Source organism: Phialemonium atrogriseum, assembly GCF_030411735.1.
Source record: "Phialemonium atrogriseum strain 8032-3 unplaced genomic scaffold QBC33scaffold_18, whole genome shotgun sequence".
Taxonomy (NCBI): domain Eukaryota; kingdom Fungi; phylum Ascomycota; class Sordariomycetes; order Cephalothecales; family Cephalothecaceae; genus Phialemonium; species Phialemonium atrogriseum.
In genome coordinates this window covers 607,067-618,713 of record NW_026848155.1, presented here as the reverse complement: position 1 = coordinate 618,713, position 11,647 = coordinate 607,067, and the positions used below count along the sequence as shown (strand labels likewise).

Below are 11,647 nucleotides of genomic sequence, written 5' to 3'. Positions count from 1 at the left end.
ACCCCGGCCCCCCCCCCCCCCCGCCCCCCCCCCCCCCCCGCCCCCCCCCCCCGCCCCCCCCCCCCCCCCCCCCCCCCCCCCCCCCCCCCCCCCCCCCCCCCCCCCAGCGAGGGAGCAAGGCTGGACTCAGACAACAACAGGCTGTTGGGGATAAAAAGGAGACGACAGGAAAGTCTTGGTCACTAAACGAGAAAGTGCCAAGAGATCTGGGCTCTCGGAGAAGGGAGGATGTAGCACATTATAAGATGGGCAGGCGAGGAAGAGAGCAAGGCAATGCGGCATCAGGCCCGGACTAGGGGATGACAGAATAAATACTAAAGGAGATGTTCAATACCACCTGGCCGTGATACCGAGCCATGGCACAGAAGCTTGCACACCCTGCGACGTTAACTTGCCGCATTGCCAGGTTCGCACTTGCAAGCCCATTCACGTCGAGTCTCCACTGAAGGGGCAGATCCTGCAATGCTGCCACATCCTAAAAGTAGCCTCGGAGTGTGTTCGCTTCAACGGCATCGGGGGCCCTCATGATCACGGATGTATCGGCGGCCATCAAGAGTTGCCGGTGGCTGCTAAGCTGCAATTGTGTGGTAGCAAATGCATCTGAGACCCAGCCGGAGCCAATGTGTGGCAGGCCGAAAATAAGCATCAAGTCTTCCCCAAATGGTTTGCTCTTCCACCCTCCCGCACGCGGCCTCCACGCATACGGGGGCCGGCTCAAATGGGACAGGAACCTGAAAATTGATGAGCCGAGCTATTAACTTGCGCAGCCAGGTTACATACATGCTGGCTCTATTGGAACCACTGGGAGCCCTTCTCCGGATCGGAGCGAGCATCCCCAAACTCACCAAAACGGGTGCCATCTGCCCCACATCAGCCGTGCGGCTGATGTGCCTTTCCCGGCAGATCTACCCCCGCCTCCGTGTCTAGTGTGGGCCTCTCTCTCTGCGTCCCATCGTAGGCCGTACATGCGCCTTAAAACGTACAGGTACCTTGGCGCACGTCCAAATTCATAAGCAGTAACAGCGACGAAAAGCCTCGAAATGAGAGAAAAACGGATCGGAGTGTGAAGAAAAATAGCAAGGGGGTGGGGGCCCAGGCATGGATCTCCAAATCTGTATTTTGGCTGATTGCGGCTTGGAGACGGAACATGGGAACCGACGAGCGTAAACAGCGGGCGGATGCGGTGTGCATGCCATGTAATATCCCAACCGCGGTAATTAGTTGTAGGTATAAATAAACCACATATGGGTTACGACGATGAGCTTGCGTAAGGCCCCAGGGCGACCATTTAGAGTGGTATGATGAGGCTTGATGGCTTGGCGGGGTTCGGCTATCTTACCATGTAAGCTCTAGTCATGCCGTTGCAGATCGCAAATGCTGCATGAGTATGCTCGCACATCTACGTATAGATCGGTGTACCTGCTTGGCATTGACCGAGTGGGTGGCTGGCTAGGCAGGGCGAAAAAGAAAAGAAGAACATGACCGAGATGCCCAACCTGCCATTGACGCACGTAATAAGTAAGCATAAAAACGGTTTTCGAGACAGAAAAATCGGGTTGTTTCAGTGAAGAATAACTAGAACCGATTAACACCCAGACTCTGATCTTGCAGATCCCCCTATACCCCGTAAGAAGTAAAAAGGAGAAAAAAAAGAAACAAATGACGATCGTCGTCATCCCTTGCAAAACCGCAGTGCATGGAAAGTGCTCCCAATATAAATGACTTTGCCGATGTACCGAAACTCCGCCTGCTCGCCGGCCGCTCTAGAGGGACTCGACACAAAACAAATATCTGTGTCTAGGACCAGTGGTAACGTGTCATGGATGGTCATCTTTCTGCCCACCAAAAATCCAGGCTCATGCCCGAGACTCCCTCCATGCATCTTCGATACTGTTCCCTGGATCGATCACCGCCGTGCCGTGGTTTCCGATGTTTGTGGGCTGCTGCCGGCTTGTGACACCGGTGTGGGCAATACTACTGTGCCGTTCACCATGGCAAAGTCGCCATTCCTTGCCGCTTCCACGGCTGCCTCTCTCGCCGCCTCTTCCTGAAGTTCCTTTATCCTCTCCTTCTGCTGGATACTCGACAATTCTTGCTTCCTCCTCGCCTCCTCTCGCATCTTCCTTACCTCCTCTGCCTGCCTTTCCGCCTCGGTTGGATGGATGGCCCCCTGCTGGTCGTCTCCCTTGCACCGTTCCCGCTCTAGCTTCATATCCATGATCATACTCAGCTCGGGGCAGTAGTCGAGGATGCTCTTTCGTTGTATGGGGTCGGCCCACACGCCGTCGGACAGTTGCGTTCCACCGTTGCGCACGTGGAACCCCATCGAGTTCTCCATGTAGACGTCCTCGACAGCCAATGCACCATCGGCCCCAGCGGCAACCTTTGCGCCCGGCAATACCCACAGGCGCTTCCCAAACCACTCGTCCTCGGGCTCGCTGTTGTTGTATCGCTGCTGAAAACCCAAGACTCGTTTGATCGCAGACACGCGACGTAGGGACAGTCCACCATTCCCCGAGAATCGGTCGTCGGGAGTCCTATGGCCCGGTTAGGCGTGGTCCAATACATTGGGCAGAAGAGGGGCGTGAAAGGAGCCTACCTCGGCGCACCAGCCCAGTGCCAATCCAGCCAATTGTTCAAGCTGTCGTCCGAGTTTGCGCACATGATGCTGTCGGCTTCGTACTTGAGAATCCACTCGACGCCGGGCAGGAACTCCTCGTAGAAGCGAATGTCAGTCAGGAGCCTGAAGACCATTTCCTTTGTGTCTATCTCCCACGGTTCCGGAAGGACCATCAAGTCCAGCTTGCCGATAACCTGCTGGTGCTTTGTTGCGTATGGCCTTCCCACGCTCACGACGCTTTTCTCCGAGCCGATGAAGAGGAATCGCCAGTCAGGCGGGACCACGGATATCATGTGGAGGATCTGGGGGACAAGGTGCGGCAAGGGTCTTGGCTCGATCAAGATGGCGAGCTTGGAAGCATTGTAGGCGTTACGGGGGTCTTCGCTGGTCTGATGCCAGTCGACCTTGATCGACGGTATCCTCTGCCGTGCCTCACCTAACCTCGATTTGAACTCGGCTCGTATCATGGGCTTGTAGTGAGGAAAGATCGAGGCGAGCCACCATCTTCGCAAGGAGGGAGACACGGTCAGCAAAACGCTCAAACGAATACTCCGAGGCGAGGCCGACTTACGTTATTGCTAGAGAGACGAATAAAAGGACTCTGGCTTTCGTGATCGCGAATATGCCGGGCGAATGCGAAGGAGAGGCGATAGCCATGGTGATGGAGGTTTATTCTCCACTAGGGAAAGACGAATCAAGGTTTGAGGCTCTGTCCCGAAGTCCCGACCGTCCGGCGATGTAATTCCTTGCCAGATTGAACCTGAGGAGGAAATGGTACACTGCGCTTCAACAGGGCATCATGCAGATGTCGTGTTCTCAGTCAGCGCTCGCCACCCATTCAGAGTTCGTCAACCATGTGAAGATGAGTGAGAAGCTGTTCACCCAGGGCGGTAAATTGTAGCGCTACAACTGATCAGGGAGGGGCGAGATCGCGAGCTAAGGGAGGATTCGTATAGCATCACGTCTACTGCTTGGCAGCGCGTTGGCAAACGAGGGAGGGCAGGGAACCTTCCCAGACCTCGAGGGAGGTACTCTTTGGTACCTGTGGAGTGCCCCTTATTTCGTGGTGGAATCCATGCTCGGGGCCCCACGGAAACTTCAGCCCTCCCCTCCCTCCCTTTGATCCCACCTTGTTCGGACTCATTTTGGCCGTCCCAGGTGGTCGGGAAACGAAATTGATGTAGTGCTTACATTGTACGTTCACTATGGACTTGTCCAACTTCTCTAAATACTATGCTATGCAGTTGGGAATTGTGAGTCGGCTTCAGGGCAGTGAACATGGAGACAAGCTACCGTGGCTACCTGAGTTACCTACATAGTAGGACGTCCCTCCCTAGATACCTGAACACTGGTAGTCGCATCACTGAACATACTGGCACGCAGACAACACTAGGTCCACTAAACATTTCCACTTTCTGGCTCCATGGCCCTGGCCCTTGTCATGCCAGTGGGGCCTGTCTTCTTTTTTAAACTTCGTATTTCTGCGCAAGCTTGATGCCATGTGCAATAATGATGCAGGCTCGGATCGCCCAGGCCGTTTCAGGACTTAATGCCAAGCCAAAGGAGCAATGTTATGGCTGGTCTGCCCAATCAAACCCGAACGGGAGTCCCATGCTTTTGGGCTGCCGGGGTTGCCTCCCCTATCGTGTGGGGCAACTCACGAACCCTTACTGCGCATCAGTGACCCCAAAGTACTTCGCCGGTACATACAGATGGAATTTTTGGTCGACACACAGATGGATCTTCGTACGATGTCTTTGGTCGCTTCTTCCCTGGATCCGACTGCGCGTAGCCTCTGTCTTATTTCTCGACGTACGAATCGAATACCTCCCTCGGTTTCGTCCCTTGCTTTGCCTGCCTCTTCGCTTTTGTCCTGAACTTGTCAGAACAGCCAGGACCTGTTACCCGTATTGCTAACCACCTACCACGATGCTATGACCGAAGGGAGCTCGCTTCTTCCCCTTCTAAAGTTGGTGCCCTCCAGCGAACCACCGCTGAAGACGCCCTAGATTTTGCGAGTCTAACAATCTACCAACTAGTTTCGAACGATAAACTGGCCTTGGGCTTTCATTCTTCCCATCATGGCTCTTCTTGAACACTTCCGTAATCACAGCCGTGTCCTGGACGATGTTACAATGAACGATGTATGGGACAAGGGAAAGGCCCTCACTTTGAGAGCCTGGGGGCGGTCGACACGGCGAATGCGCATATCTGGCGCCTTCATCATATTCCTGTAGGGCAACAAACTCTGGGCGCTGAAGGCACGAGTGGTGGCTGACCCAAACTCTCCAGCTCTCTCTCGCTCTATCTGTCATATCCCCAGTTGCAGAATGTAGAACTCAGTCTCCCGAGCGTCTCCCTCGATTACCACTACGAGCAGCAGGCGTCAAAATTCAACGAGTCCAAGGTCGCTCTATTGATCGAGAACCGTCCGTTCCCACTACTTGCGCCCCTGATGCTACACTTCATCAGTGTCGTCCCGCCGGACTGGCGCTTCCGATTCATGGGCTCCGTCGAGAGCGTGGAACACATCAATAAAAGCATGGCGATCCGGGAGCAAGTTGCTGCCGGTAAACTCGACCTGACGTACATCCCTGCCAACATGAGCACCGGATCGCAAGAGGAGATTTCGCGCTTCTTGACCAACCTGTGGCTCTACGAGGTTGTTTTGCAGCCCGCCGAGTGGTTGCTCGTCTTTCAAACCGACAGCATTCTGTGCGCCAACAGCCACCAGAGCCTTAATGACTACCTCGAGTTCGACTGGGTTGGCGCGCCGTGGAATCCCAGGGGCCGGTTCGGTGGCAACGGTGGTCTGTCGCTACGCCGCGTCAGCGCCATCATTGACGTCCTACGCAATCAGCAGCGCGTCGACGGCTCCGAGCCCGAGGATGTGTGGCTGACGGACCGGCTCGGCCACCGGCCGGGATCGACACTCGCAAACGGGACCGTCTCGACAAGCTTCTCCGGCGAGGCGCATTCAGGCAAGCCCATCCGTCCCGATGCGGACAGCAAGAACATCTCAGCCATCGCCCATAAGGGGCTGTACAATACCACATTGGACACGGTGGATCCCGACGATTACGTCGAGGGGATCGACGAGTGGCGCAACGGCTTCTACGAGCCCATGGGCTACCACACGGGCGGCAGCGGCCGGACGCTCCACGGCGGCATCTGGGGCACCCCCGAGCGGCGCAAGCATATCTGGGAGTACTGCCCCGAGGTCAAGATGACGCTGCGGATGGACGTGGCCCAGTACGTGCCCGGAAACTGCGGTTCGAACTGGAAGCGTTGGGACATGGGTGACGAGGGCGCAGAGACCGGCGCCGAAGCCGCTAGCTCCGAGGATCTCGGCCATGGTACGGAGATCATCGACGGGGAGGAGTACCCGTTGCTGCCGGAGAACCTTACGCCGTGGTGAAATGGCGTCCTACTGGAGGTGGAGGTGCAAAAAAGAAAAAGAAAACTTATTGTAACATAAGTCTAGATTTGGTTCGCGCGTCTTGCGCAGCATTGGAGCATGGGAGTTACATTGGGCGCTTTTATACCACTTTTAATTACACGCACAACCGGGAGAGGAGCGAGGCGCCGACGGGGGATTTCAAGGCCAGCATCGAGGAGCCGATTCGCGTGGGAAGGCGCTGAGAATTTCAAGGAAGAGGATGATATCCTTAGGTGTACAGTACCAAGCGTGTTCTCCCGCTTGAGATGGCTCGAGAGGGGCACGGGGGAGAAATGGAATGGCAAGGGGTCAAAAACAGAGAAATCAATCACTCCACGTACGTTGATAACCCACCTCTTATCATAGCATCCTCTTAAGCAAAGGCCATGCGGCGTCATCTCAGTAAAAAGCACACCTGGTAGTTACCCAGGTGAATCGTCCTTGGCAGTGGAGTTATCCAGCCTTTCGGTGCATCGCCAAGCTTTTCCGACACACACACAACCCGCGGCCCGGTGTATGTACATACATATAGGGGCGGGCGAGCCCCGATATATTGACGCAGGCAATATATGCACTGCAACCACCACGGCGACCATGACACCTCCTTCCCAGCAAACCTGGGAGCGTTACTTTGTCCCGCCAGATTTTCCCGTGTTTATTGCTCTTGCGTCACTAGTGGTCGGTCATTTACGCTGATCACGAGGGGTGAAAAGGGGAGGAAGCAAAAGAAAGGCAACGTTGACTCGGCAGGTGGGATGTACAAGAAGGGCCAAGGCGTTTCTTTCCCCCTCTCCCTTCTCCCGCAACATACCCCGAAGTCTTACAGGGAGAGGCTGGTAGACGACTTTTTATTTCCCAAGGGGCGACGATGGTATGTAACGACGCTTATTTCGTGACAGAGGTCTTCATAACCCTTGGTTCATTTTCAAGCCTCAGGTCTTCAATGGGGAGCGAGGAGCGGAAAGCCCCTTGGCGACTGGAATTCATTTTTCCGTCGAGGCGCGCCAAAGAATGCATCTGCTAGAAATACAACAATTCTAAATGACTGAAACACCACCGCCACAGCGTGCCCCGCGTTGGAATGAGCATACATCCCAATTCCATCCCAGCCCAATCTCCTCGCTTCATTATCTTTATGTGTGTGTGTGGTGCATACAGTAGTACCCAGGTAGGCAGCCGAAAGTCTAGCCCCCGACCATATGGCCGACCGCACCAGCGAGATCAGCAAACAGGACCCCCTTGAAGACCGCCTCCCCCATCTCCTCCCCCCAGTGGCCCGCCTGCTCCAGGCGCTCCTTCCAAGCCGCCTTCTGGGAGGCGGGCAGGTCGCCCCACTCCCTCGCGTCGCCATACCTCTCGGCATCATGCGCGTCGACCCTGACCTCGGCCCCCTCCGCGCTCAGCACAACCGCATCTCCGTCCCCACCGCGCCGCGCCGACAGCCCGGTAAGGAACTCCCCCGCCCCTCCCTGTGCACCAGCGGCGGCGACTCCTCCTCCTCCTCCTCCGCGCATCGGCGACTGCCATGTCGCGGGGACGACGCGGCGGGCGCCGACGACGGGGCCCGACAGGCCCCGCACCTCCAGCACGCCCTGCAGCAGCGCAGCGAGCAGGCAGACGACGACGGCGGTGACGACGAGCAGGGCGGCCGGGCTGGGGCCGTGGGACTTGAGGGCGATGACGTACCTCTGCGGGCGCGGGGGCCCGCCGCGGCGGGCCGACGCCGACTTGTCGGGCAGGCGGCGGAGGGGGAGGGCGTGCACGACTACCGTGTTGCCCATTGACCCGATGCTCGCGAGCTTGAGGGTGGGTGCCGCGCGCGACGTGCCTGACTTGGGGGGGATGAAGTGGCTGAATGCCAGGCCTGAGATGGGGCTGGGGTGGACTGCCTTGAGGGTGGTGATGGGGTGGAGGTTGGCCATCAGGCCGATGTCGCCGAGGGTCTGGTAGTCCATTGTGTACAAGGAGACTGAATAGTCCTGGCCGGCGACGGCGATGGCGAATTGGGTGTTGCCTTGCGGTGCCGAGGGTGTGGATGGCGGGGAGAGGTTCCGCACCGCGAGGCCCGTTGCGCGTGTCACGTTCTTCGGGAGGACGACGGAAGCGGCGAGCCGCGCTTTGGCTTGGTCGGAATTGGCTGGGAGGCGGAAGCCGTGGAGGATGGCGCCGCCAGCTTTGGGAAGGTTGGAGACCGTCATGACGGAATGCGACGTCAGGTACCTGACCGAGCGGAACGACGGACGGATCTTGGAACCAATGGCCTCGTCTTGGGTCATCTCGTAGACGGGAGATGGATCGTGGCAGGTCTTCTTCCCAATGTCCATGACGTGGAGCTCGTAGTCGTCGCAGTAGACCAGCTGCCAGGCATCGTCACCCACCTGGGTGATATCCAAATCCATGGCTTCCTTTGACAGCTCCAGCTTGCCTCTGAGCTTCGGCCCAAGGCTTCCGGTCGTTGAGACATCGAATACTGCGATATCGCCACTCTTGGAGAGCCCTGTCGCGCCTGTTGCAGCTGCGCCGACCTGGTGAGTCGTCTCGGAGGTCGTCGGTGATAGCCTGAGCAGCCTCTGATAGGTGGAAGCTTCTTTGGAGCTGAAGAAGGAAGAGCGCGACAGCTCTGCAATCTTTGGCCCAGTCGCGGATTTCGCCTTGGAAGCCTGGTCAACCCCAAACACTCTGAAGTGCTCGTTCTTGCCCTTTGCAATGTCCTCCTCGCTCGAATTAATGCCCGCATAGACTAGTGTCGTTCTGCCTTTCCGCTGGCCGGCTGCGAGCGTCGTGACGCTATCCTCATCTCTGCTGAGCTCAATCTCGGAACTGAGCCGAATCTCGTTATTGGAGGTGTTGAGAACACTCTGTGATGCATACCAGTGAGCGACCTGTCCTGTAGAAAAAGATGCATGCTTTCCATATTTCCTTACAATTGCGTTCCCGACTCCTGTCCGGCTAGCGCCACCTCCGCCTCCGCATATAAGCCGGTCCGCGTCCAGGGGGTCGAAATCGCATGCGTAGAGGCCGTACTTGAGCGTGAGCTTGGCTGAGGGTATGACGGGCGCCATGGCTGGAAGTTGGCCTAGGGGTCGGAATTAATGTAATCAAGTGGAAAATCAGAGTCGTCGTGCCAAAGTCATGATTCGTTCTTGCGAGGGGCGTTTCTAATATATTTATAAGTACAGTAAACCTTCGGTGCTCAGTCCCGAGGTAAGATAGGTTGGGCAGGTAGGTCATGAAGCGCAAGGCCAGGTATTCCACATGTCCTTTTCTAGTAGCGAATCAGATGCCACGACTGTGACGCACTGTCGCCGTAGCCTCGCCGGACCTACCAGCTGACGGGGGGTGGGTCTACTAAAGCCTAGCCCATTTTGATTCCAATTAGGTGCCAGAAGGACGAGTTACTCAGAATAGCTTCAGACACGGTCTCCTCACCATTTATTACTGGTAGCTATGGATCATCTCGCCTATCTCGCCGCCATGTTTACATGGATGCTTTTGACGTTGCAGTACGGGGCAAGACCCGCCTCTCCAAGCTCGCGACCTATACCCGACTGCTTGACGCCTCCGAATGGGATTCTGTAATCCGAGTCGTTGCTGCTATTGACCCAGACCATTCCCGCTTCTATTTCGCGAGCCACCCTGTGAGCTCGGGTCAGGTCCCGGGTGAAGAGCGCGGCACCGAGGCCGTATGCCGTGTCATTCGCCATCTCAATGGCCTCCTCCTCCGTCCGGAAGGAGACGATGGCAACGCAAGGCCCGAAAATCTCCTCCCGGTAGATCCTCATGCTCGTCTTCACATTCGTAAACACGGTCGGGGCGATAAAGAACCCTTTCCCCTTCTGCGGCACAGGCTTGCCGCCCATCAAGACGGTTGCGCCTTCATCCTTCCCGGACTTGATGTAGCTCAGCACTCGCTCGTACTGTGCTCTTGTCACCTGAGGCCCTTGAAATGTGCTTTCCTCGAATGGGTCGCCGAGGACCGAAAGCTTATCTACTGCGGCCTTGAACTTTGAAATGAAGTTGTCGTAAACCTTCTCGTGAACCAAGAGCCGCGATGTTGCTGTACATATCTGTCCCTGGTTGCTCATGATCCCTCCGTGTGACCACGTTGCTGCAAGGTCCAGGTCTGCGTCCTCGAACACGATGAGTGGCGATTTCCCTCCCGTCTCCAGGGTAATGTTCTTCATGGTTGAGGCTGCCATCTTCATGATCTCCTTGCCCGTCGCCGTGCTGCCGGTGAAGGCAATCTTGTCGACACCCACATGCTGTACCAGGGCCGATCCCGCCTCCCTGCCATGGCCATTGATAATGTTAACAACTCCGGGAGGAAAGCCGGCTTCTTTGATCAGCTTGGCTATGTATAGCATGGAGAGGGGTGTCTGTTCAGCTAGCTTCAGCACGACAGTGTTGCCGCAGCACAGTGCAGGACCGAGCTTCCAGGCAGCCATGTCGAGCGGGTAGTTCCAAGGGATGATCTGGCCACACACGCCGAGGGGTTCCTTGACGGTGTAGGCCAACTTTGTTGGGCCGACATCGATGACCTGGCCAAAGTTCTTGTCGGCGTAGCCAGCGTAGTACCTGAGGACGTTTTGGAACTCGGTCACATTATCGTTGAGGGCTACGAAATACGGCTTCCCGTTGTCAAGACACTCGATGGTTGCGAGGATCTCGGCATTCTTGCCGACGAGGTCCGCGAGCTTTGTCATAAGAGCCCCGCGCTCAGTGCCGCTGAGGAGTTTCCATGACTTGTGTTTGAAGGCCTTGCGGGCAGCGGAAACCGCCTTATCAACGTCATCGGCTGTTGCAGCATGCACGGAGCAAATCTCCTCTTCGGTCCTGTTGGTCAATGTTAGCCGTAGACCATGTTTTGCATACGCCTTGACCTGGCGGCTACGAACGTAGGGTTGATGGAAGCTATCTTCTGCTCATTGGCACTCTTGACAAATTCATTATTGATGAAGAGGCCTAGAGGCTGCATCCACTTCTTCCCGTTTGGGGCAGTGAGCTCAACCTCCATTTTGGACCTAGCCGGTCGGACACTCGATGTCAGGAAGGACCTGCGGACGAACTGGAGTTGTGGGATACTTGAGACTGCAGAGGGCCTGAAGGAAGCTTGAAGTTTGGAGGATGAGACAATCCGGCGAGAGAGAATGATGGACATTTTGAGCTTCTCTACCCCTCTCCATCTATCAATGCCAGAGCGACTCGTTACACAAGTGAGGCACCAATGACATCTGAAGCTTAATACTCAGGCCAATTAAGCTTTTGAGGAGATGAGCAGAGAGGAAGCAGCTGAGATAGTTGGTTTTGCATTCCTTAGCAGTAACTGAGGGCTGCGATGTTGATATTGGGGAACTTCGGATACATGCTTCCAAGACGGGACTCTTAGAGCTAAAAGTGTGGAGAAATTGGTGCGGAGGGTCCTTCTAGAACTAACATTGTGCCCGTATATCTGCATCATCAATGCTTCTTCTACCAATAATACGAATTTCATGAAAGCACATGCCACTAGGTCACAGCAGTGAGCAGACAAAACTTAGTCTGCAAAGCAAAACTGGTGAACACGAGTTAATTTGTACAGTGTACGTGTA

At 56.0% G+C, this 11,647-nt stretch overlaps 4 protein-coding genes across 4 annotated transcripts; 1 reads left to right on the top strand and 3 right to left on the bottom strand.

Annotated features, from left to right (window-relative positions):
• Positions 1–1,791: 1,791 nt before the first annotated feature.
• On the bottom strand, positions 1,792–3,587 carry QBC33DRAFT_135503 (uncharacterized protein). Its single transcript, XM_060422084.1, has 3 exons — positions 3,192–3,587; positions 2,600–3,124; positions 1,792–2,537 (listed from the first exon to the last, which is right to left on the bottom strand). Exons 1-3 carry the CDS (start codon positions 3,275–3,277, stop codon positions 1,907–1,909), a joined length of 1,242 nt encoding a protein of 413 aa, XP_060281999.1. The 5' UTR covers positions 3,278–3,587; the 3' UTR covers positions 1,792–1,906.
• A 732-nt stretch (positions 3,588–4,319) lies between these two features.
• QBC33DRAFT_543959 (uncharacterized protein) lies at positions 4,320–6,412 on the top strand. The gene is made up of 2 exons (XM_060428414.1): positions 4,320–4,853; positions 4,913–6,412. Exons 1-2 carry the CDS (start codon positions 4,702–4,704, stop codon positions 6,036–6,038), a joined length of 1,278 nt encoding a protein of 425 aa, XP_060281998.1. The 5' UTR covers positions 4,320–4,701; the 3' UTR covers positions 6,039–6,412.
• Positions 6,413–6,781: 369 nt separating this feature from the next.
• On the bottom strand, positions 6,782–9,275 carry QBC33DRAFT_543954 (uncharacterized protein). The gene is made up of 2 exons (XM_060428413.1): positions 8,984–9,275; positions 6,782–8,917 (listed from the first exon to the last, which is right to left on the bottom strand). Exons 1-2 carry the CDS (start codon positions 9,119–9,121, stop codon positions 7,244–7,246), a joined length of 1,812 nt encoding a protein of 603 aa, XP_060281997.1. The 5' UTR covers positions 9,122–9,275; the 3' UTR covers positions 6,782–7,243.
• A 197-nt stretch (positions 9,276–9,472) lies between these two features.
• Positions 9,473–11,445, bottom strand: QBC33DRAFT_543952 (aldehyde dehydrogenase). The gene is made up of 2 exons (XM_060428412.1): positions 10,955–11,445; positions 9,473–10,892 (listed from the first exon to the last, which is right to left on the bottom strand). Exons 1-2 carry the CDS (start codon positions 11,215–11,217, stop codon positions 9,521–9,523), a joined length of 1,635 nt encoding a protein of 544 aa, XP_060281996.1. The 5' UTR covers positions 11,218–11,445; the 3' UTR covers positions 9,473–9,520.
• Positions 11,446–11,647: the final 202 nt, after the last annotated feature.